Below are 25,070 nucleotides of genomic sequence, written 5' to 3'. Positions count from 1 at the left end.
TGACCAAGTCAAACGGGTCGGCCTTTTCACAGGAATGGGCCTCTGTTGGGTCGTGCCACGTGTCGACGTATCATAGGCGCCTTCCGTCCAATGAGTGGTTGACATCTGTCCCAACGATGAGCCGACACGTGTTTCCTCCAGCTAATGATGATTTTACACATGGAAAATCCCCATTGGTCGGGGCTGTTAACGTGTTATCAGATCCAAAACCCGACCCGATAGCTTAATGGCGTTCCGTTACGGTGGATGCCACGTGTCGGTCACCCTTGACGAAAGCATTTCTGTGACGCGCGATTTATCGTCATGGAAGTGGACACTTCCGTGATGATAATTTTGGTAATGTCATGGAACACTTCTACGACAGCACAGGTATGACTATCTTGATTCTGTCATAAATTTGTCATGGATGTACATGCATGACAAAAAAAGCGACCTACTGTGACAAACACGTATCATCACGGAAGTGTATTTTTTTGTAGTGAAGCAATTGTAGTACTTAGACATTCTGAGCACATGCTCACTAGTTGAGCTATTCTCCTCCATCTTGTAGGCTAAGTACTTTGCCAGAGGTCTCATACCTCTCGACTTGGGCATGAGTCTGAAATACCAATTCCAGCTCTTGGAACATCTCATATGCTCCATGTCATTCAAAACATTTTGAAGTCCCGGTTCTAAGCCGTAAAGCATGGTGCACTAAACTATCAAGTAGTCATCATACCGAGCTTGTCAAACGTTAATAACGTCTGCATCTGCTCCTGCAACAGGTCTGTCACCTAGTGGTGCATCAAGGACATAATTCTTCTGTGCAACAATGAGGATAATCCTCAGATCACGGACCCAGTCCGCATCATTGCTACTATCATCTTTCAACTTATTTTTCTCTAGGAACATATCAAAAATAAAATAGGGGAGCTATACGCGAGCTATTGATCTACAACATAGACATGCAAAAACTATCAGGACTAAGTTCACGATAAATTAAAGTTCAATTAATCATATTGCTTAGGAACTCCCACTTAAATAGACATCCCTCTAATCATCTAAGTGATCACGTGATCCAAATAAACTAAACCATGTCTGATCATCACGTGAGATGGAGTAGTTTTCAATGGTGAACATCACTATGTTGATCATATCTACTATATGATTCACGTTCGACCTTTCGGTCTCAGTGTTCCGAGGCCATATCTGCATATGCTAGGCTCGTCAAGTTTAACCCAAGTATTGTGCGTGTGCAAAACTGGCTTGCACCCGTTGTATGTGAACGTAGAGCTTATCACACCCGATCATCACGTGGTGTCTCGGCACGACGAACTGTCGCAACGGTGCATACTCAGGGAGAGCACTTATACCTTGAAATTTAGTGAGAGATCATCTTATAATGCTACCGCCGAACTAAGAAAAATAAGATGCATAAAGGATAAACATCACATGCAATCAATATAAGTGATATGATATGGCCATCATCATCTTGTGCCTTTGATCTCCATCTCCAAAGCACCGTCATGATCACCATCGTCACCGGCTTGACACCTTGATCTCCATTGAAGCATCGTTGTCATCTCGCCAACTATTGCTTCTAGGACTATCGCTACCGCTTAGTGATAAAGTAAAGCAATTACATGGCGATTGCATTTCATACAATAAAGCGACAACCATAAGGCTCCTGCCAGTTGCCGATAACTTTTACAAAACATGATCATCTCGTACAACAATTTATATATCATCACGTCTTGACCATATCACATCACAGCAAGCCCTGCAAAAAACAAGTTAGACGTCCTCTACTTTGTTGTTGCAAGTTTTACATGGCTGCTATGGGTTTAGCAAGAACCGTTCTTACCTACACATCAAAACCACAATGATATTTCGTCAAGTGTGTTGTTTTAACCTTCAACAAGGACTGGGCGTAGTCACACTCGATTCAACTAAAGTTGGAGAAACAGACACCCACTAGCCACCTGTGTGCGAAGCACGGCGGTAGAACCAGTCTCGTGAACGCGGTCATGTAATGTCGGTCTGGGTGCTTCATCCAACAATACCGCCGAATCAAAGTATGACATGCTGGTAATTAGTATGACTATTATCGCCCACAACTCTCTATGTTCTACTCGTGCATATAACATCTACGCATAGACCTATCTCGAATGCCATTGTTGGGGAATGTAGTATTTCAAAAAAATTGCCTACGATCACGCAAGATCTATCTAGGAGAAGCATAGCAACAAGCGGGGAGAGTGTGTCTACGTACCCTCGTAGACCGAAACCAGAAGCGTTAGTAACGCGGTTGATGTAGTCGAACGTCTTCGCGATCCAACCGATCCAAGTACCGAACGCACGGCACCTCCGTGATCTGCACACGTTTAGCTCGCTGACGTCCCTCGAACTCTTTATCCAGTTGAGGTCGAGGGAGAGTTTCTTCAGCACGACGGCATGGTGACGGTGATGATGAAGTTACCGGTGCAGGGCTTCGCCTAAGCACGACGACGATATGACCGAGGTGTTAACTGTGGAGGGGGGCACCGCACACGACTAAGAGATTGTCTGTTGTGCCTTTGGGGTGCCCCTGCCCCCGTATATAAAGGAGGGGAGGAGGAGGCCAGCCAACAAGGGGCGCGCCAGGTAGGGGGAGTCCTACTAGGACTCCAGTCCTAGTAGGATTCGGCCCCACCCTTTTTTCCTTCTACCGGAGAGGGGAAAGGGGAAGGACAGGGAGTAGGAGAAGGAAAGGGGGTGGCGCCCCCTTCCCAAGTCCAATTCGGCCTCATCCCTTGTGGGGGGCGCACCAGCCCCTTGTGGGCTGGTTAGCCTCCCTCATATGGCCCATAAGGCCCATATCTTTCCATGGGGGGGGGGGGTCCGGTAACCTCCCAGTACTCTGAAAAAATGCCCGAATCACTCGGAACCATTCCGATGTCCGAATGCAACCTTACGATATATGAATCTTTACCTCTCAGCCATTTCGAGACTCCTCATCATGTCCGTGATCTCATCCGGGACTCCAAACAAACTTCGGTACATCAAATCACATAACTCATAATACAAATCGTCATCCATCTTTAAGCGTGCGGACCCTACGGGTTCGAGAACTATGTAGACATGACCAAGACACGTCTCCGGTTAATAACCAATAGCGGAACCTGGATGTTCATATTGGCTCCTACATATTCTACAAAGATCTTTATCGGTCAAACCGCATAACAACATACGTTGTTCCCTTTGTCATTGTTATGTTACTTGCTCGAGATTCGATCGTCGGTATCATCATACCTAGTTCAATCTCATTACTGACAAGTCTCTTTACTCGTTTTGTAATGCATCATCCCGCAACTAACTCATTAGTCACATTGCTTGCAAGGCTTATAGTGATGATCATTACCGAGAGGGCCCAGAGATACCTCTTCGATACATGGAGTGACAAATCCTAATCTCGATCTATGCCAACTCCACAAACACTATCGGAGACACCTGTAGATCATCTTTATAATCACCCAGTTACGTTGTGACGTTTGATAGCACACAAGGTGTTCCTCCGGTATTCGGGAGTTACATAATCTCATAGTCAGAGGAACATGTATAAGTCATGAAGAAAGCAATAGCAATAAAACTAAATGATCATTATGCTAAGCTAACGGATGGGTCTTGTCCATCACATCATTCTCTAATGATGTGATCTCGTTCATCAAATGACAACACATGTCTATGGCTAGGAAACTTAACCATCTTTGATTAACGAGCTAGTCAAGTAGAGGCATACTAGGGACACTTTGTTTTGTCTATGTATTCACACATGTATCAAGTTTCCGGTTAATACAATTCTAGCATGAATAATAAACATTTATCATGATATAAGGAAATATAAATAACAACTTTATTATTGCCTCTAGGGCATATTTCCTTCACATGGAGATCCCGATGTGAGGGTGAGCGGAGGGTGGGTCTACAGGCGCCGCCAATGCAGGGAAGGGGTAGGTTTGCTCGACCTGCAGGGGAACGGTGCGACCGTCGCCACCGCCTTGATCCGTCAGATCCCTTGGGGAGGGGAGCTCCTGGCCTTGGACAAGGGGGGAGGGAGGCCAAGACCCACCTAGGCCAGGCACGTGGTCGCCTCCCGATGTACATGCCGGGGGGAGGTGGTGGCGCCGTGGCGGCCGGCTAGGGAGGGAGGTTGCGGTGGCCGGCTGATCCGTAGGGGCGGCGGTGCGGGGAGGGAGGGCTTGTGAGTTGGAAGAGGTAGGTCGGGGGTTGGGGTCCTCGTCCGATTTTATTTTCTTGCATGTGAGGGAGCCTCATTCGCCCGATTTGTTCGCTGCGTGGGACGGGATTACGTGCGAGGGGCCTCGTTGGTCTGATTTTTTTTAACTACGAGGGGTTTTCTTTCATGAAGTGAGAGGTAAAAGCGAGGGAGTAACGGATGGTAGGAGGAGGAAGGAGGGACGAAAAAACAAGGCGAAGATGGGAGGTGGAACGAAGAAAAACCGAACGAAAATAAACCGTAGCAGGCTACAAGTGCTACATTAGGAGAAAAAAATTAAATAGGTACATAAAATGCTTTAATAATGAGATCTCTTTGTTATGATTTACACATTATTTTTTAAATCGGTTATTTGTTTCCTAATTAATGTGATTGAGTGATTTTTCTTAAAATCGATTATTTGTTTCCTAATTAATGTGATTGAGTGATTTTTAAAAAAATCGATTATTTGTTTCCTAATTAATGTGATTGAGCGATTTAAGGTAAGGTTAATTAATTTAGATTTGATCTTTAGTGATTGATCGTGATTGATTCTTTCACATAAAGAAATTACTAAATAATTTATGCTAGCATGAAAAGTTGTGATCCGTTAAGATTTTTTTGTTGCGTGAGAGGGTGACGCGAAAATAAACCAATAGGGTTGGGGAAGGGGACGAAAGAAACCAGACGAAAATGATGAAAAAAAACCATAGATGCCAACATACCAACTGTTTCATTAGGAGTAGAGATTTTGATATCGTTGTCCGTAACCACGCACATGATGATATGCTTGTACACATGATCCTTACTAAATATGCGGCATTTTTTCTCTCATTACACATCACGTTCATAAAAGTCGTTGGGCACTAATCGACCCCATATCTTATACCTAAAAATATGATGTTGTTGTCCGTAGCCACACACTGATGTTTTGCCTGTACATATGATCTTACTAATAATAAATTGGCATCAATTTTCTCTCTCATTACAACAAACGGGACTCGTGTTTGCATATATGACCCTCAATAAATTTATGCTAATTTTCTCCTCCGTTGCAAAGGCACACGCATATGTGCTAGTCACGTACCAAAATGATTGAGCTATAAAACCCAGCGTGACATGCGACTTTTATCAGGGGGTGAGGACACACACGTTCCAAGGCGAGAAGGGCCCCATCTCAAAAAAAAGGAAAAAAAAACTAGAAAGGCCGGTCACGGACTTGCATGCATCATGAATGGTACCATATCATTGTCCTTGTGCCTGAGCTGCACCAAAGCAACATGCATTGCCTTTATTCCCACTGCACTGCATGTGAAAGGCATTGCACCATATTGCGGACCCTCGCTACGGGGGCGTCTTCAATTGTTCTGTAGCTACTGGCAGCTGTGTAGAGTGTACTAGCAAGTAGAAAAAACTGCCGTGAGCTAACAGCAGCCAACATACTGAGCCGATCCGCTCCTCGTCCACCGCTGCCGAGGAGGGGATCGCCGGATCGGCATCATCATCTTCACCCTCCTGGCAGGTATGTGCTCGCGAATTTGGTCCATCTCTTGATGGCCGAGTTGTCTTGTGTTCTTGCTGCGTCCAAGCTGCAAATTAGGGGGTTCAACAACCAGTAGATCCGTTCTAGCTTGCATCAGATCTTGGACACGACAGAACAGATCAAGAGATAAAATTTGTCGGTCGCTTCTTAGAGTCAAATTCTAAGTGATAAAATTCATTCTTCTATTGGTCCGAGCGGCAAAAACACTGCACCAACCGATAGATCAACCGGCGGGAACATTGCTTGGCTCGTTTTATTCTCCTCGCCCGACGGGCAGTACTGGGCATTGGCTAGAGTTATGTAGCGGCCTCCAATGTGTATGTGCTACATTGTTGACAATGACCTTATGTTTGACCCTACACATCTTCTTAGTCACTCGGAAATTTGTTCTAGCGGCTCCTTGCATAATTTGTGCCTGGAAACTCTGTGCTGATTTTGAACTTCTGATTAGGACTGTGATGATTGTTACTCTGTAACCAAGCTACTTGTGGAGCTGCTCCTCTCTGCTAGATGCTGTTCTGTTTGGACTTGAAAAGAGCTAGCAATGTCCTCTGAATCCCAAAGATGCTATTCTGTTTGGACTGCTCTTGAAAATAGCTAGCAATGTCTTCTGTATCGCAAAGATGCTTATTACTACCTAGTAAGAAGTTATCTTGGCAACTGAAGCCAGGGACGTCTAGCTTCCTTGCAAAGTTTACTGATTGTTTTTATGGCCGTTGACTGAACTTGTTCCTTGCACGTGCAAGCTCGGAAGGAGTTCTTCAGGGTGCAACGGGATCTTTTTAGGAGGGAACACCGCACAGTATTCATGCATGGAAGACAACTGCAGCCAAAAGTGTCAGATGCTCATCGTTTGAGGCTCCGAGCAGAACTGCCTACGTGGAGCTCGTCCTTTGGGCAACAGAGGATGGCATCTTACTAAGTCATTTTCCATTGCTGTATACAAAAGCAAAGCTATGTGTGCTTCGGAAGTAAGTGAAACGTAACTCATGAGTTTATTTTTATTTTCCATCTACTCGATGCTTTTTGGTTTACCATATATATGTGCTTCCATATTCCATCCTTTTTTTAAGTTTTGCTAAGTCTCACACTTCGTTGCTATATTTTTTTGATCTTATATGAAGATTTGCATAAAAAAAATAGTTTTTTTCTCGTATATACTACATCATTGACTGAGCCTTGATTAAATCTCAGTCGATTGAGAGTTAATGTCGGTGTACTAGAGTAGGGGTACCCTAGTATTCCGAACTTGTGCACGGGCAGTCGCAGCATCCCGCGGCAAGGCTTGCCGGGTGACCGCCAAGGTCCTCCGTGGTTCCTTTGGAGCCATTCAAGGACAAAGTATCCAAGCCAAGGAGACAAGACCCCGGCAAGAGGAGCTTGCCGGGAAGGCCAACCAAGGCATCTCAAGGAACTTGCCGCGACGCGCCACGCGTCCCGGCAAGGCCCGGTGAGCGACAAGCTCCCGGACGCGACAAGACAACGACCGCGGCAAGGCGCTTGCCGCGGCAAGCCACCACTCTGTGTCCGCGCTCCAGCACATCCACCAACGTGTCGCTCTGGGACCCTTCCAGGCGTACGTGGCGGGAGGCTGTGCAGCCAGCGGTGCGCGGTGGCAAGCGGCGCTGACAAGATTGCCATCGTGGCGAGCGGTGGCGTCCCTGACGGTCCCTTTTGCACTATTTAGGCGACGCGGACGGGCATTTAATGCCCTGGTCCCCTGCCGTCAGGGTTAGGTATGATACACTGTAGCAGGTAGCTGTACCAACCGCAACACCTTTCCATTTTTACCCTTGTCTACGTTGCCACCTGTCGGTGACCCCTTGAGCATATAAAAGGAGGCCCATGCGCAACGTAGAGGGGGGGAGGAAGAGAACACTCACGCTCGGTCTCGTTAGCTGCTGGGGTGTACTGTAGCACTCCGCGCTCCCGAGTAAGAACTCAATACAAACCACAAAGCAGGAGTAGGGTTTTACGCATCCGTGCGGCCCGAACCTGGGTAAACTGCTCGTGTGCTTCGCCTCGATCCGCTCTTCGTGCGACCCTCGCCCCCGCCGAACCGAAAGGGACTCGGTCCGCCGGTCCCATAGGTGCTCGTGGATTAGTCCCCCGACATCCTTGGCGCGCCAGGTAGGGGGTGTCAAGGTTGTGTGAACCAGATCCGGCGTTCACAGGAGCTAAATCTTCATCATCTTCATCGACATGCCGCCGAAGAAGAAGGCTTCGGAGGCGGCTGCTCCGTCCGCGCCGAACCCACCACCGCCGGAGCAAACGGCTGATGGGGCAGACGCCGGCGGAAGAACGGGCGTCGACGAGGGAGCTCACGGTGCTGCCAGGTCCAAGGACAAGGCTGCGCTGTCCATCGGCGGTGTAGCCGGCTCCCACAACGACCGGGCGCACTCCAAGACCTCGGCGTCCGTACATGCACTGCGCCCATCTCAGGAGGCGCGGGACCGGCAGCGTCATGGTACTCACGGTACCATGCGTTTACTGGACCAAGATCGAGCTGGTGGATCTCGGAGTGCTCAAGACCAGCATGCACGCCAACATGCTGGCACGAGCGAGGCAGGGTCGCCTGGACGGGATACTGCTCCTTCTAACATAGTTAGAAGTCCGAGCATATCCCGCTCCTCGCACCGTTCGTCACCGCCACCCGCCACTACAGCGGAAGTTTTGGCGCGAACTCAACTGCTCCTGGACTACCCTCCAATGGCAGACAAGATCGACGACTGGAGGGCCACCATTCAGAGTCTCATCGGCTTCGCCAACGGCGACACCTAACGGCAGCCGAGCACGTCGCAGCCGCGGCAAGTCAGCCAGGCACGAGCCGGTGGCGACAAGACCGGTGGGGGTGCAACCACTGTGCACTCTCCGCCCCGAAGGCCAAGATCGACGACTCGCCGGATCCACCTCGACAGCGACTCCACTGCGTCATCAGATCCACGAGCTCGTCGCGATCAGCGCCAAGTTCTTCACGAACGACAGCAAGAAGACGCTCGTACTCGCATCGAGCGCCGAAGAGAAGCGCGACGTCAATCGGACCAGCGCGCTGGGCCCTCTGTCGACATGCATGCGCCAGGGGAACCAGGCGACTTGCCGTACGCGGTAGGTTGCCCTGCGTTTACTCGTGAGCTGCGGCAAGTCCAGTGGCCCAGCACGAAGAATTTCAAGCCAGACGTACCAGAGAAGTACGACGGCAAGTCTCATCCGTCGGAGTTCCTCAGCATCTACACCATCGCGGTGCAGGCTGCCGGGGGGCGGGACGACAAGATCCTTGCCAACTACTTCCCGCTGGTGCTCAAGCCCAACGTCAGGTCCTGGCTCATACACTTGCTGGACAACTCCATATCCTCCTGGGCAGACCTATGCCATCAGTTTGTCGGCGCCTTTACAGGCGGCCACAAACCTCATGGCCAAGAGAGTGACCTTCATCTGCTCGCCCAGAAGGAAGGAGAGCCCCTGCGCAAGTACATTCAGAGATTCAGCCGTGTACAGGACAACATCCCAGATGTCCACCCTGCCGCGGTCATCAGCGCGTTCCATCAGAACGTGCGTAACCGCAGGATGCGGGAGGAGATGGCGATGTGCAAGATCAGAGACGTCAGTGAGATGTATGCCCTAGCCGACAAGTGTGCACGTGCTGAGGAAGGGAGGAAACTCCCCGGAGAGAATACAGGAGCAGGAGGATCTGACAGCGAGGATGCTGCCCCGGCAAAGAAAAACCGGCGGCGGAACAACAGGAAGAAGAAAGGCAAAGATGTGCTAGTCATTGAGCAGTCCGGCAACGAAGGTGGCGCCAAGAAAGCCAAAGCTGGTAGCTCCGGCAAGGAGATTGCCGCATGCACCAACTGCCAGACTGTGGCGGTCGCCGACAAGCAGGACGGCACCGACAAGCAGTACTGCAAGATCCACCGCACCAAGGGCCATGACCTCCAGAGCTGCAAGAAGGTCGAGCAGCTTGTCCAGCAGCAAAAGGCTGAATACGAGCAACGCGACAAGGAGAGGGCCCAAGGAGGCGCTGGAGAATCCGGCAAGAAGCGCGCCGGCCGGGGAGGACGCCGCGGCAAGGCCAAGCAGCGGCAAGGAGACAGACCTCCTCGCGGCCGCGACAAGGATGAAGATGACGACGACGACGAAGACATGGATGGTGTCGAGGCCAGTGAGCAGGAGTTCCAGAAAGCCACAGAGGTCTTGTGCGTTGACGGCGGTGCTTCTCTGCATACTTCGCACCGCCAACTCAAGCAGTGGGTGCGGGAAGTCAATGCGGCGGAACCACCTGTCGAGTCACGCAAGCTTCTGAAATGGTCCAGCACGCCTATCATCTTTGATATTGAGGACCACCCTGATCGCACAACTGCGGTCGGGTGCTTGCCGATGTTGGTTTCACCAACTATCCGCAACCTCAAGGTCACTAAGATGCTAGTTGACGGCGGGGCCGGCTTGAACCTGATCTCCTCCGCTGTACTCCAAAAACTCCAGATCCCTGACAGCGAGCTTGAAGAGACCGGCACATTCCAAGGAATCAACCCGGGAAGAAGCAAGCCGAAGGGGAAGGTCACGTTGCCAGTAACATTTGGCAACGAGGTAAACTTCAGGACTGAGAAGGTCACTTTTGACGTTGCCGATTTTCCATTGCCTTACAATGGGATACTCGGCGGTCCAGCACTCGCCAAGTTCATGGCAGCCTTTCACTACGCATACAACATGCTGAAGATGCCAGGCCCGATAAGCGTCATCTCTATCCCTGGCGACAAGAAGGATGCTCTTATCTGCGCCGACAAGATCTACCGGGAAGCGGCAGCCGCAACAGATCGCAAGTCACCTGCCGTTGAAGCTCCCGGGGGGAGGAGGAGAACACTCACGCTCGGTCTCGTTAACTGCTGGGGTGTACTGTAGCACTCCTCGCTCCCGAGCAAGAACTCAATACAAACCATAAAGCAGGAGTAGGGTTTTACGCATCCGTGCGGTCCGAACCTGAGTAAACTGCTCGTGTGCTTCGCCTCGATGCGCTCTTCGTGCGCCCCTCGCCCCCGCCGAACCGAAAGGGACTCGGTCCGCCGGTCCCATAGGTGCTCGTGGATTAGTCCCCCGACAGTTAACCACACCTTTTTTTTTACGGGGAGCTTCCATATTCTACTCCATATAATGATAGTTTATGTTTGTTCTATTGGTGACTATATGGTTAATAAGCAACTCAAACATCCGTCTTTCCACAAAATGACCCTCCTTGTGTACAAAGTGATATAAAAAATCTAGGTCGTGCTTTTGAGGCTCAACCACAAGTTTTAATGCTTGCTCAGGATGGATTCCTTTTTTTTGCGGGAAAGGAACTTTTCATTCATCAAGCACGGTGATTATATTCAGAGATGACGATGCTAGCTATTTTGATTGGGGAGTTTTGAAGTCAACAGGCAGTGTGCTGTTGCGAGCGCCCCATACACGGGACGGGTTCCTTTGATCACTATGGTAGCTTAATGGATAAAATTCACTAGCAAAGAAAAAAAAAACTTAGTGGATCAAATTCATGTTGATTAGTGAAACCTAGCGGACACCATTTTCTAGGGAATGGAAACAATTTTCAGAGCGAGTGGTGTGTCTGTTGAAATCGGCTGTAGCGATCTTACGTTGTCATTTTTGTAGTTCATAGTAGCGCTGGCCTCGAGCCCATATCCCAAAACAAAACCGCATCATATGCTGTCATTTTTATTTTATTATTCTCTTGTTTTGTTGACCTTGGAGTAGGGTAAAATCGTGATTGTCTTTTGTGTGTATTCTTCAGTTGGAGTTTCGAGCGTCACTCTGGCCGTTAAGTTATAAATTTGTTTGGTCCAAACGTATCGGGAGGATCAGTCATGTCATGAATCTACATATACAAATCACGATGGAAGCTACTACTAGTGTGAATTCTGGGTAAGAGATGCGTGCGTGCGTGCTGCCTTTATTGTTTTGGTTTACCACTACATTATAAGCTTATACATTGCCAAAGGTTGGCGCGAGATACTACAGGGTTATCTAGCATTGCATATATAGGTTGCAATAATCTTGCTTCGTTGTGCCACTTCTACATCGATATTTTTTTATTCTAATAAACATGGTTATAACTGTCACTTCACCAAATGGAAAAATCAACCATTATACTAAGTAGTACTCCCTCCGTTCGGAATTACTTGTCTCGGAAATGGATGTATTTAGAACTAAAATATGTCTAGATACATCTGTTTCTACGACAAGTAATTCCGAACGGAGGGAATAGTTCATAGGTCCATAATGTTGGCACTCGAGCGTATGTTAGCGGAGCCACAGCCATGGAAGTTAGGGCATCTCCAGCCGCGCCCCCAACAGGCCTCCCCAGGCCACTTTTTCGGCGCCGGCGCCGAAAAAACGGCCCAGTCGCGCCCCAGGACGCCGAAAATCGCCGGTTCGGACCTTTTTTCCGCCCGGCGGTCACAGGCCGAACCCGGCGCGCTGGGGAGCCGTTGGGGGCTCCGGCGCTAGGAAAAAGCACGCCTGGCCCACACCGACAGGGGAAAAGTCAAGGTTTTCTTCTCCCGACTCGCCTCGCACCCCCCGCGCCCTCGGCCACCACTAGTTATATCCTGGCGACGGCCGCCGCCCTACTCCGCTAGATAGCCATTCCCCGCCGGAAAATAGCAGCGCTTCGCCGCGGCAGCCCCTCCCACAGCAGCTGGGCGTTTCCGGCCGCCGTTTCCGGCCGCGGAGGCGCGGTTTAACGGCGGGTACACGCCCACCGAGCGCAAGGTGTTCGGCGTTTTGCCTGTCTCGGCGATGGACTCGGATGAGGAGGAAGAGCTCGCCGCGGTGCTGGAGGAGGAAGCCGCGGCCGACGTCCAGGAAGAAGAGCATCTGATGGTGCTCGCCGCCCTCGCCCAGCTGCTGGCGAGCAATGAAAAGCCGCGGCGAGGTGGCTCGGCGCCGGGGCGGGTGAAAGCAAAGAACCGGCATCGTCTGCAAGGCTACTGCATGCTCTACTCCGGCTACTTCGCCGATGCTCCACTTCATGGCGAGAGAACATTTCGGCGCCGTTATCGGATGAGCCGAAAGCTCTTCCTCAGGATTGTGAATTCCATCCGGGAGTTCGACAACTACTTCAAGTGCAAGATGGATTGCACTGGTGCTCTTGGATTCACCTCCATCCAGAAGTGCACGACAGCGATGAGGATGCTTGCATATGGAGCTCCCAGTGATTCACTCGACGACTATGGGCGCATGGCCGAGTCCACCAGCATAGAGTGTTTCTACAAGTTCTGTCGGGCAGTGTTGGCAGTGTTTGGGCCACAATACTTGATAACACCCAACGCGGAAGACACTGCTCGGGTCCTAGCCCAGAATGCAGCAAGAGGATTTCCTGGGATGCTTGGAAGCATCGACTGCATGCATTGGAAATGAAAGAACTGCCCATTTGGTTGGCGGGGGATGTACAAAGGCGTCAAAGGCGGTTGCAGTGTGGTGCTTGAGGCGGTAGCCATACAGGACCTCTGGATTTGGCATTCCTTCTTTGGTATGACAGGAACTCACAATGACATTAACGTGCTGCAGTGCTCTCCTGTTTTTGCCAAGCTCGTTGAGGGCCATTCTCCTCCGATGAACTTCGAGATCAATGGGCACCAATACAACAAGGGGTACTACCTAGCAGATGGCATCTATCCGAGATGGTCGACATTTGTGAATACGATCTCAAACCCTGTGCCAGGAGGCAAGAACGCCTGGTTTGCGAAAGTTCAGGAGGCTTGCCGGAAGGATGTCGAGCGGGCATTTGGTGTGCTCCAATCTCGATTCGCTGTTGTTCGGTACCCCGCTCAGACCTGGTCGAAAGATCAAATGTGGGAGATCATGACTTGTTGTGTCATCTTGCACAACATGATCATCGAGAGCGAGCAAGAAGACCCAGTGTTTGACACTGAACCATACTACAGGCAGGGTCCTCTAGCCGAAGTTGATCACCAGCTACCGGCAACTTGGACTGCCTATCTCAGTATGCGTCAGGAGATCCGAGATCCACAGGTGCATCATCAACTGCAAAAAGATCTGATTGAGCACCTATGGAGGCTCAAGGGGGACGCCGTGTGATGAAATACAAGTTTTTATTTGTTGAACTATATAATTTGTATTGAACTATTTGTTGTTGTGCTATTTTGTTGAAGTATTTGATTTTTCTATGATGAAATATGTGATAAGAAATAATTGTGTTGATAATTGAACGCCGAGACACGACGAAACCACGCCGAATATGGGCCTATTCTCGCCCATATGGGCCGTTTATTCGCCGAAATTGGGCTGCAAAGTGGGCCAATTTCGGCACCTGGGGGCGACAACTTGGCGCAAAACCGCCCCCAGCGCCGAGTGTATCGCCGGCTCGCCCCAAGGGGCGATTTTTATGCGTCCGGTGAGGGAGGGAGGGGGGGGGGGGGGGGGGGGGGTTTTTTGGGGGGGGGGGGGGGGGGGGGGGGGGGGGGGGGGGGGCAACGGTTGGAGATGCCCTTAGCACGGCAGCGCAGGGAATGCCGCGAGTAGTTCCTTTTGAGTTGCCTTTGGGCGGTGCTAGACGAGCGTTGTGTGCTCTGCTAGCTTGTACGTACTATATGAACACTAACCTCTTCTCGTCTTATTACAAAGGGCGCGTAATTCTCTTACGTGGTCTTGAAAAAATAATAGGTTCATAATGATATTACATCTACAAATATAGTAAGGAAAATAACCATTCCATTTCACAATGGCGCTCACAGTTAGAGCCAAAAAAATTCATTTTCATAACTACCTAGAAGACATATCGTTTCTGAGAATCATTAGGTGATGGTCTACAGATCCCTGTTTCAGGGAATGTTCCAGCTTAAACTTAATTAAGTAAAACACAACGTCACTTAGTGTAACCCAGATTCATGCAGCTCACAAGTATAAAGTTGGAAGAACAAAATAGGCAGCAAAAAACTGGTATCTACAAGACCCAGATCCCTAGGATCGGTTGCAAATGGCGCGATTCACTCACTCTCTCAGACTTTGCTCGCTCTCAAGCTCCCAGACCATGGCAGGCTCGTTGCCGTCTTGAGATTCTTCACATGAATATTCTTGACGTTGAGGCCACCATTGTCAATTGGCACAGCCTCCAGCGTGGACTCGCGGTGCATCTCCACAGACTTCACCTCAGTGGTCAGGCAAGTAGAGCCAGAGGTGACAGCTCTACTCATCTCAACAGAGTCCGCCAACCTGGTTAAGACACATAATGACCGTATCAACATCTGTCTATGAAGAGCAAGTTTCAGTCGCGCAAGAATACAATGTGGGAGCTTTTTACTTTTGACTGCTCATGAAAAATATAATGTGGATTATCTCATCATCTAGTACTTCATCCTAAATAATTGCAAACCCCTTGCTGGAGATATTACATTCCAGACAAATAAGGCCCATAGTATGCTACTCCCTCCGTCCCAAAATAAGTGTCTCAAGTTTCGTACAACTTTATACTAAAGTTAGTACAAAGTTGAGACACTTACTTTGGGACGGAGGGAGTATATCATTAGCAAACAAACAAGTGTAGCAACAACCAAAGAATACGTGTTTGTATTACTAAGTCACAGAATTGAACTAAGACCTGGCAGCAAAGGAATAAAATATATTTACCTTCTCATCTTCCATCTCCTGCCAATCCTCGTCATCGAAATCATCATCGTCCAGTGCTGCATCCTAGAAAATGGCAGGGCATTATTTGCAAAAAGTACTTTACAAAACAAATAAGAAGATAACAAATATCTGCAGCAAACCATCTTCTGTAAATAAGAGGCTCCTTACTTCTAAATTATCAATTGCTTGCTCATCTTCTTCCGCAGTAGCTGGACCATCCAAAAGGAGTTTATTGTGCCTGCATATCTCTGGGGAGGTTCCATTTTCATCCACGAAACTTCTTCCTACAGGTGAACATTGAATTTTATTTCATCCGTATATGAACGTAGCAGATGGGTACATGTAAAAGGAAAGATGGATAGTGTACAGACCTGCGTCCTCTTGGCGACATAACATAACGACGCTCCGGAAAAGGTTCCCTTGGCGAATTTTTCCAACACATGCCAATTCGGCTGTTTGGAAAAGAAGCGAACACAAAAGTTGCGCCATGAATTCAAAAAATAAAAAAAATATGCCCCCTCCTACTTCCACCGCCAATAAGAACGACACAATGGTTTCTCACTACTTTATTTTTCTCCCAGTGTTTCTTTTTAGATGGTGCTTTATAAATCTGGCACCATTTCAATTTACAAAGATTTTTTCCTACACGGACCCCTGCCACCAAAGGCTCTCCGTTTCCAATTGCGTTAAGCATAGCCTGGAGATTATTGCTCTCGATAGTTGATATGTCTGATATCTTATAATACTTTTTCCCAACCTGCATTGCACAAATGAGTCATTTGAAAAATGAATGAGGCGTTATTGCAATCTCATATAATACAGAATAAACTAGTTTTTATCAAGTTACCATTGCCTTGATACCCTTGTCCTTCAAAATGAGACCCATGTGAACAAGTTTCTGTGGGGGCTTCATTCTGCGAACTTGATTTGGGAACTTCTTTGCAAGATTGTCCACCAGATTGTTAGCATTTAACTCAGGCAGGTCAGCAGGGTCTCTTTTGTGCCGCAGTTCTCTAATGCAGTGCTTGATTTCTGTTGCTACTGCATATGCATTTGCAATACATGTGGCTACAAAAGGAACAACTACTATAAATAAAGCAATCAAGTGCATATTACTTGTCTTTTTACTCAAGTACAAGCGTAGAAAATCTTACGTCCTTTCTGTATTTTCGTATTACGGGCAATGCGGCGTCCATTAACCTTTATAGCTCTCATGTTGAAGTGGAAGTCTGGGCACTATTTCAGAAGCCAGATTACAATTTTCCACCAAACAAGAAATAGAAATATGGTAAGAACATTTTGCCGGAATGCTAGTTCAATAAATGGAGTGATGGACACTAGTCGAACCAAAACAACAACGGTTATTTTGACAAGTACATACCTTTCTACCGCAAGAGCAGATCAACCTTGGCACATCAAATAGCATAAGTTTAAATGACCTGTTTGTGGCCTTGCATTTGCCACAAACCCAATCGTTTGAGTCATCTTTACTCCGACTGCCCCTTAGAACTGGTCTCACCATATCGAGTCTGTGTACAAATATAGAGAGTAAATAGAATAAAGTGAAATTCAGTGTTACGAAACTGGGTGTAAAAGAGGACTGCATATGTAAGGCGATAATGCAGCGGAGTCAATGTTACTTGAAAAGAAATGGCAAACAACCAACATGTGCCACAACACTATATTGCTGACCGGTGGCAGTAAAGTCATTTGTTGCGGAGCACATACCAAACAATGTTGTGGAGTTGAAAGACTATAGAAGAAATAGGACGAGAGACACAACAACTGACAGAAGCAATTGGGCGCGGAACTGAACCCTGCAAAACAACAGATCAGATGGCAAAGGATTAGTTTACTTTCAAAACTCAGTCACCTGCACTCTAGTTCCAATTTTCCTGAGAGAAGTCACATTGAGTAAATGGAACGAGGTGATATACTAAATGCGCAAGAGTGACTTACTGGGCAAGCAAACTTCCAACCTCGACGGCGTCCTTACCAACCCTCCATGATCAGCTGTTGTGACATGCATGCAGGGGTGTTAAAAGAGTAGCAGAGTGAATCAAACATTTGGATTTTAATCATGAAAGGGAGAAAAACAAGGCCATATGACATTAGCACTAGCAAGAGCAGGGCACAGCAGAAGGGCATCCTTGAAATGAAAAAAAAGAAGTATTAACATGACATGAGGATGCATGTGCATATCATGGTACACAAATTGCACAATTCTCTAACCATTACCAGCATGTCAACTGAAAAACTTAACTGCACACCTCCATACCAAAATTTTAATGACTGATGGTCCAGCAAAAACAACAACCAGCAACCATAGCATTGCCTATCTATCAAAAATTGATGATAATTCCAAATACACTCTAGCAGTCTCGACCTTGAAGGCGACATTTGAGGAGAGACAGATAATATTCGGCTAGGGTTTTCGCGGACGACGGCGAACAACTACCTCGAGATGCCTGAAGATCTCGTCGCCGGAGATGCCTTTTCTCCGAAGTGAGAGGGCGGGGGAGATAGGGGAAAGCCGAGGCTAGGGTTTCGGCCGGACTTGGTGGCAGCTCGTCGAAGCTGGGGAGCGCCCTCCTCCTCGAGGTAGGTTGCGCCGCCGCCGCCCACTCGTCCCCGCCGCCCCCTCGCCGCCGCTTTTGTCACCTCGCTCGGGAGAGACGAGAGTTGCGCCGCCGCTCGGGATTCCTTCCACGGGGTCCTCTTCCGCGTGTGTGCTTTGGACAGGTTTGGGCCGGGGGAAGACCACACTGGGATTACGAACGCAGAAAGTTGGCTGGGCCGGGGCAATCCTGACTGGGCCGGCCCATCGAGTTCTACCGCGGGACGGAAAAAATAGCATAAAATAGGAGACGCGCGTGGTACAGGATTAGAACACCCTCCTAGCCACTCAAGTTAACAGTTTCTCAAACAAACAAAAAAAAACACTCTAGTTTACAAGTATTGTTGATAATAGAGCAGCAAAGAACTTAAAGAACTAAAGTAGATGTAGAACCAGAATATTCTACTGTAGCGAACCGGAACCACTATTGTAGTCAACCAATTTTTTTGTTGTTGAGCAAGCCGAAATTAGTTACTGGGGTGAAGGTTTTTCTAACATATCTTTATAAAAAGTGCCAACATTTCTTGAATTTCTGAAGAAATTTTCGGAGATAGGAATTTTTTTGAATAATTGTTTTTTCTTAATCCAGAATAATTGCACAAATTATTTGGGTTTTGAAAAACTTTTCTTGAATTTGTGAACAAAATTTTAAACTGTGAACATTTTTTGAATTTCTGAACAAATATTTGCAAAGTGGAAATTTTCTGATATTCGGAACAAAAATTTGAAACCACGAACATTTATAGAAATTTTTACCAAAAAATGGAATATTTCATCAAATTCCCAACAAAAATTTGAAATTGTGAACATTTTTTGAAATTACTTTGAAACACGAACGTGTTTTGAATTACTGAGCAAAGTTTGAAACCGTGAAAACATGGAACATTTCATGAAATTCCGAAGAAAATTTGAAATCGTGACATTTTCTGAAATTCTTGAACATTGTATGTAACACAAACATTTTTCGAATTTTTAACTAAAATTATAAACCGCGAACATTCCTGAACCTTTTTCCAAAATAAATATTTCCAATTTGTGATTTTTTTAAAGGAACATATATCTGCATTCCTGAACATTTTTTTTAAATTGTGGAAAAAATAAAAACAGGAAACTTTTTGAAATTACTGCATATTTTTTGATACTTTAACATTTTTAAAATTTGTGAATAAATTTTGAAAAGAGGAACATTTTTTGAAAATTTGAAATTTTCGAAAAAAATATTAAGAAGAAAATCAACATGAAAATCAAAAAACGAAGAAAGAAAATAAAAAAAATCAACAAGAATGAGAAAAGAGAAAAGAAATAGATAAACTATAAAAAGAGAACCAATATAAAAATAGAAAACCAGAAAAAGTCGTTCAGGTTCCATTTAGAAGGTTCCTAAAATCAGAAAAATCTGGAGTTGGAACCTTCTTAAAATCAGGATATTTTTACATGCTAAACAACTTACATGGTCCGGCCCACTGCGATCACTTCGTGGATTCGCTAGTTGCGAAACAACCACATCTTGACGCAATGAGCGTCCACTAGGGAATTCAGGGGTGGGGCGCCCCTATTTGGGAGCTCCTATACGCCGCTCGCTGCGGCAAGGAGTCGAGCAAACGCACAGAAGGAGTCTGACCTGGGCCGGCGCTTACTAGGAATCGAACCCTGGATCTCATGCTATTGGGGACGCAACAATAGCCAACAGACCAATCAAACATTGGTGACATATGCGCAGCGCAGACTATTAAGAACAATGTACTGGTACGGACATGCTGTCTGTAGGAGTTTTAAATACGAACATGAAATATTAATTTGAAATCCATGAAATATTAATTTGAAATCATGAATATATTTTGAAACCTATAACATTTTTTAAATTTACTGGACATTTTCTGAAATAGTAAATAAGTACATTTTAAAATTCCAAAACATTTTCTGAAACACGAAACATTTTTTCAAATTTTGAACATGAGAACATTTGTTAATATTGAGAACAAATATTTGAAAATTTCAAACAAAAGAAACATGAAAAATAACAACAAAAAAGTAAAGGAAAATAAAAACCAAAAAGAAACAGAGAACATATTTTGAAAACTCGATTTTTTTTCAAAATTACAAACAAATTTTCAAAACAAGAAATTGTATAAATTCCCTGAACATTTTTCTAATTGACAAACATTTTTTGAATCTTGAGAACAAACTTGAAACGGATAACAAATTTGGAAGCGCGAACAATTTTTTAAAGTGCAAACATTTTTTTGAATCTTGAGAACAAATTTTGAAATGGAGAACAAATTTGGAAGCGCGAACAATTTTTGAAAGCACGAACATTTTTTGAATCTTGAGAACAAATTTTGAAACAAAGAACAAATTTGGACAATTTCTTAAAGCATGAACATTTTTTGAATCTTGAGAACATATTTATGAAGGAAAAGAACATTTTTTGAACAAACATTTAAAATCCCGAACATTTTCTGAATTTAGAGAACAATTTTTCAAATTGAGAACAAAATTTGAACATAAATATTTTCTAAAAGTATGAACATTTTTTGAATCTTGAGAACAAATTTTAAAATGAAGAACAAATTTGGACAATTTCTTAAAGCATGAACATTTTTTGAATCTTGAGAACAAATTTATGTATGAAAAGAACATTTTTTGAACAAACTTGTTCACGAACATTTTTGAAAAAGCGCGAACATTTTTTTGAAAGAGAAAACATAAACTTGAAAGACAAAAAAGAAAAGTAAAAGAAACAGAAATAGAAAAAGAAAGGAAAAAAAACCGGTTCAGGAACCTTCTAGAAGGTTCCCAAAACCGGAAAAAACCCAGGTGGGAACCCGGTTCCCAAAACCGGGAGCGCTGGACGGTTAAACGGGCCAGCCCGTTGCGTCGCTGCTCGGTCGCTCGCCTGTGCGAAGCGCCGGCAGTTTGCCGCAATGAGCGGCATATAGGATTTTCCCCCCTATTTCTCATGTTACGCGAGCCGAGAGGAAACTAACATTGAAGGGAACGCAGGACTGGGCCGGTCCAGTTAGCGTCCTGTACATTTTCTTCCGATCGGGACTTGAACGCGGAAACAAGCAGTTAATTCAAATTTGCTGCGCCTGCAGTTTCTTCTTCTCCTCTCTTCTTTTTCCTTCTTTCTTTGCTTCTTCTTTCCTCCTTTCCTTTTCTTCTTTATTTGCTACTTCTTTCCTTTGGACACATTCAACTAAGAGTACATTTTCTTCTTTCCGGTTTGGAAAATGTACATATTTCCCAGTAATTTGTGCATAATAAATTAATTCTTTCTTATTTTCTAACGTACACTTGAGTGAAATTCACAAAGTCACTAAAAATATTGTTCTGAAGAACAAAGTGTACTAAATTCTTCAATCAAAAAGGCAGGGGATTAAAACTACATACTAAGTATTTATATTTTGAATAGTAATCATTGAGTCAGCACAAATTGTAAAACAACTACCCGGTAGTTTCGAACTAGTCATTTGAAAAATGATAATTACTGGATAGTAAACATTCACTCACAAAGTACAAACTTCTCAAATATAGATGAACTGAAGCTTGCTAACTTCTCAAAAAACAGTCTACATTTTCCATTTGTAACCCAATATTCTTCTTACTGCCTGTTAGTGATGCATTACTTTAAGTTGTTTTGCTTGCCATGCTGAAGTCCCATGGTATAAGTTCCAATTTGTCCAAAGCCTGCAACAATTTGGAACAGAAAACTGTATTGCTTCAAGTGTCGAAGCTACATGAGCAGAAAAGTGAATGCATAATTGACAGAGCTAGAAGAATACGATAATTCATATTCTTTGGAAGACGCATTACTTCAAGTTCTCCCATGCTACAGTTCCCAGTCACTCCAACACAGGTCCAAGACCTGCAACAATTTGGGGCAGAAAACTAAATTACTTCAAGTTTTGAAGCTACATGAACAGGAAAACTGAACTCACTGCATAAGTGTCAAACATTAGTAAGAAGACTGAATGAATAACACACTTACGTGTTTTTCTATGAAATCTTTGACAAATGGTAGTTTTATTCTATTGTACTTGTTTGTCAAGTATTGGAACACAAATTTCTCTCGAAAAGCTTGCACATTCAGCTGAAGATTAACTTGGGTAAACAAAGGAAGAAATGAAGACTGCATCTCGTTGTAGTAAAAATGAGATTCAAACAAGATATGAAGCTTGCAAATCCAGCAAAAAGGAAAAAGTTGGAAGACTATTGGAAAATAAAAGAATGGCACGAAATTTTGAGAATATATTAGCTGCAATGTCGTTGTAACTTGTCAAGTACTTCCACACATAGATGCATGTATCAACAGATTCCCTATATTGCAATGACACAAAAGTTGGTGCATGCAGCATAGTCTGCGCTAAAACAAAAAAAATGAAAGAGAGATTTGTGTGTAACCAAGGAGCTCTATGCATCCAAAGGGGATAATAAACCTTGTTTCCAACTTTGGCACTTTCATGTGCCTTATTCCAAAAGTCTAGATAATGAAGAAAGGGCAATGAGGATAGCTTGCTATGAAAAGCATTTTGAAATTGTATACTACAGTTGAAATTGGCGTCAGAATTTTGTGTGAATCAATGTCAGGATTGAGAATGTCGAAGCTCATATCGATGAAATTTGCAACAAGGAACCAATTGGTTGGTCCTCTGGGTTTTCTCTGCACTGGGCAAGGGATGTGGAACTGTTTTGGGGAGTTGATAAGATAATGTGTGATTGAAGTAAAAAATAATTTATGGAGAACTTTTTTAAATTTCTTTTGGGAAAGAAACCTTATCAATCCAACTCTCTCTAGCCTATATCCAATACTGAGCTCTGAGAAAATTGTTTTATGTTGGGAATGATCCAAATTTGGTTTCATCAGAAGCATCTGGACATGTTAAAAAAATGGTCACAAAAACTAATTTAGTTGACTACCTATCAATACAACTAAGTGGAGAAGAAACTCAAGTTCGGGAGGTAAACTTACAATAATGTCTGAATATAGAACATGCGTCAAAACTTCATTTGGTAAGCCTTCTCACCATTCTTCTGCCGCATATACTCGTTAGACATAAGAAGATCTAAGAAACAGTCCATGACACGCCCATGAAGTTCAAATGCATCTCAAATGAATTTCAGACAAACTACAAATTGTTGCATAGTTCAGCAAATTATTTCATAGATCATCAAATCCACAACATAAATTGTTCATGAAGCTCAAGGACAAAGTTTAGCACATAAATGAAACAAACATAGAGATGCAAACTATGCTTGTTGTCGCCCATGCCATGCCCACCACTCTGTCACATCCTTTTGGAGTACTTCGTGTGTATCGGAATCTAGAATCTTATTGTAGACCTCAAGAAGGCGATGAAAACGGTCTTGCACCCGACATGACCGAACCAAAATCCCCATGAGGTCATAGGTGCTATAGTCTAAATCTTGACCATGCTCATTTTCTAGGATCATATTGTGTAAGATCACGCAAGCTGTCAAGATGTACCATAGGATATCTTTATCCCAAAACCTAGTCTGTCCTCGCACAATAGCAAAATGGGCATGCAAAATCTCAAAATCACTCTCCACATTTTTTCTAGCAACTGTTTGAGCATTGTGAAAGTAAAGTTCTTTCTTACCTTGGAGTTTGGGAACTGGCTTGACGAAAGTACCCCACTTTGGATAAATCTCATCCGCAAGATAATACCCAAAGTTGTACATGCACCAATTTGCTTGAAAGGTCGCCCATGTGTGTTCCGCGTTAGCTAACTTGGTGAAGAGAGGAGATCGATGCAACACATTGATATCATTGCAAGATCCAGACATCCCAAAGTAGGCATTGTCAGATCCATGTCTCCTGATCCACCACTGACTCAAGAATGATGGTTGCGTCCTTTGTACTGTCCATATCATGCTCAGGGGCAATTCTTTCACTTCCAGTGCATGCAGCCAATGGAGCCAAGCATGCCTGGAAACCCACGGGCCTTGTTCGTCTCCAAAAGTCTCGTCGTGTCTTGAGCATTGGGTGCTCTCAAATACTGAGGACCAAACACTTCACAGCCACCTTCACAAATTGTTTGACGGAGAAAATTGAAGTGCTCTCTCCCATTGCCAAGTTGCCATCAATGGAATCTACCGGAATACCATAAGCCATCATGCACAATGCAACAGTGACCTCCTCGGTGCTATGTCCAAGAGCTTCGGCACAGTTCCTCCTTTGAATGAAGGACTGGTCATGTTCCTTCACATAATTGTTTGCATGAAGAAACAAGCCTATGGACGTCCTAAACCGGTGTCAAAAATACCTTTCTGGATAGTGAGGTCTTGAGGCAAAGTAGTCGCCCCACAATCGGTCGCCCGCCTCTTTCCTTTCTTTCCATAGAAACTCACGGCCAAAAATCGAATCTCCGTGCTTCGGTTTCTTGTTCTTGTGCATCATCACAATCATAGCAATATCTTCCTCCTCGGTCAAATCAAATTCCTCAACCGACGAGGAATCATCGTAATAGTTGGAGTCGCATGAACTCGTCTACAATACGAAACTACCTACCAAGCTATAGTTCTACAAATGCATAAAACCCGAAATTATTTTTCTTCCCTTGGTAGTTATTTCGTCGAACACCTTGTGTGCAAGGAGGAGATATCCAGCTGGAGAGTCGTCAGTGGCTTGCGGCTATCGGGAGGGGGTGGGCAACAGCCACCGGAAGTGCTCCTCAACATGGGGAAGTCGGCTATCCGTCCAAGAGCTCCGAGACTGTCGTGGTCGGCCAAATGTCGTCGACCTCCGCTCGGCCGCTGAAAGGATCGATATGGTTGACTAGAGGGGGGAGGTGAATAGGCAACTACCAATTTTTAGCTTTTCTTTACCAAATTAAACTTTGCATCAAAGTAGGTTGTCTAGATGTGCAACTAGGTGAACAACCTATATGATGTAACAACAACAAGCACACAAGCAAGCAAGGGAACAAACACTAAAGAGCTAGCACAAGTAAAGGTAAGAGATAACCAAGAGTAGATCCGGTGAAGACAAGGATGTGTTACCGAAATTCCTTCCTTTT

General features: G+C 45.4%; 1 protein-coding gene, 1 long non-coding RNA gene and 1 pseudogene across 2 annotated transcripts; 1 reads left to right on the top strand and 2 right to left on the bottom strand.

Moving 5' to 3' along the window:
- Nucleotides 1-5,522: 5,522 nt before the first annotated feature.
- Nucleotides 5,523-11,817, top strand: LOC125539701. Its single transcript, XR_007296962.1, has 3 exons — nt 5,523-5,756; nt 6,524-6,748; nt 11,557-11,817. It is a non-coding gene; the product is annotated as an uncharacterized LOC125539701 (long non-coding RNA).
- Nucleotides 11,818-14,785: 2,968 nt separating this feature from the next.
- On the bottom strand, nt 14,786-15,556 carry LOC125539700. Its single transcript, XM_048703209.1, has 2 exons — nt 15,414-15,556; nt 14,786-14,999 (listed from the first exon to the last, which is right to left on the bottom strand). Exons 1-2 carry the CDS (start codon nt 15,554-15,556, stop codon nt 14,786-14,788), a joined length of 357 nt encoding a protein of 118 aa, XP_048559166.1.
- Nucleotides 15,557-15,583: 27 nt separating this feature from the next.
- LOC125539698 lies at nt 15,584-18,475 on the bottom strand (annotated as a pseudogene).
- Nucleotides 18,476-25,070: the final 6,595 nt, after the last annotated feature.

The sequence above is a fragment of the Triticum urartu genome, chromosome 2 (assembly GCF_003073215.2).
Source record: "Triticum urartu cultivar G1812 chromosome 2, Tu2.1, whole genome shotgun sequence".
Classification (NCBI taxonomy): Eukaryota; Viridiplantae; Streptophyta; class Magnoliopsida; order Poales; family Poaceae; genus Triticum; species Triticum urartu.
Note: the sequence above shows the minus strand (reverse complement) of the source record. Positions and strands in the feature narration are given on the sequence as shown.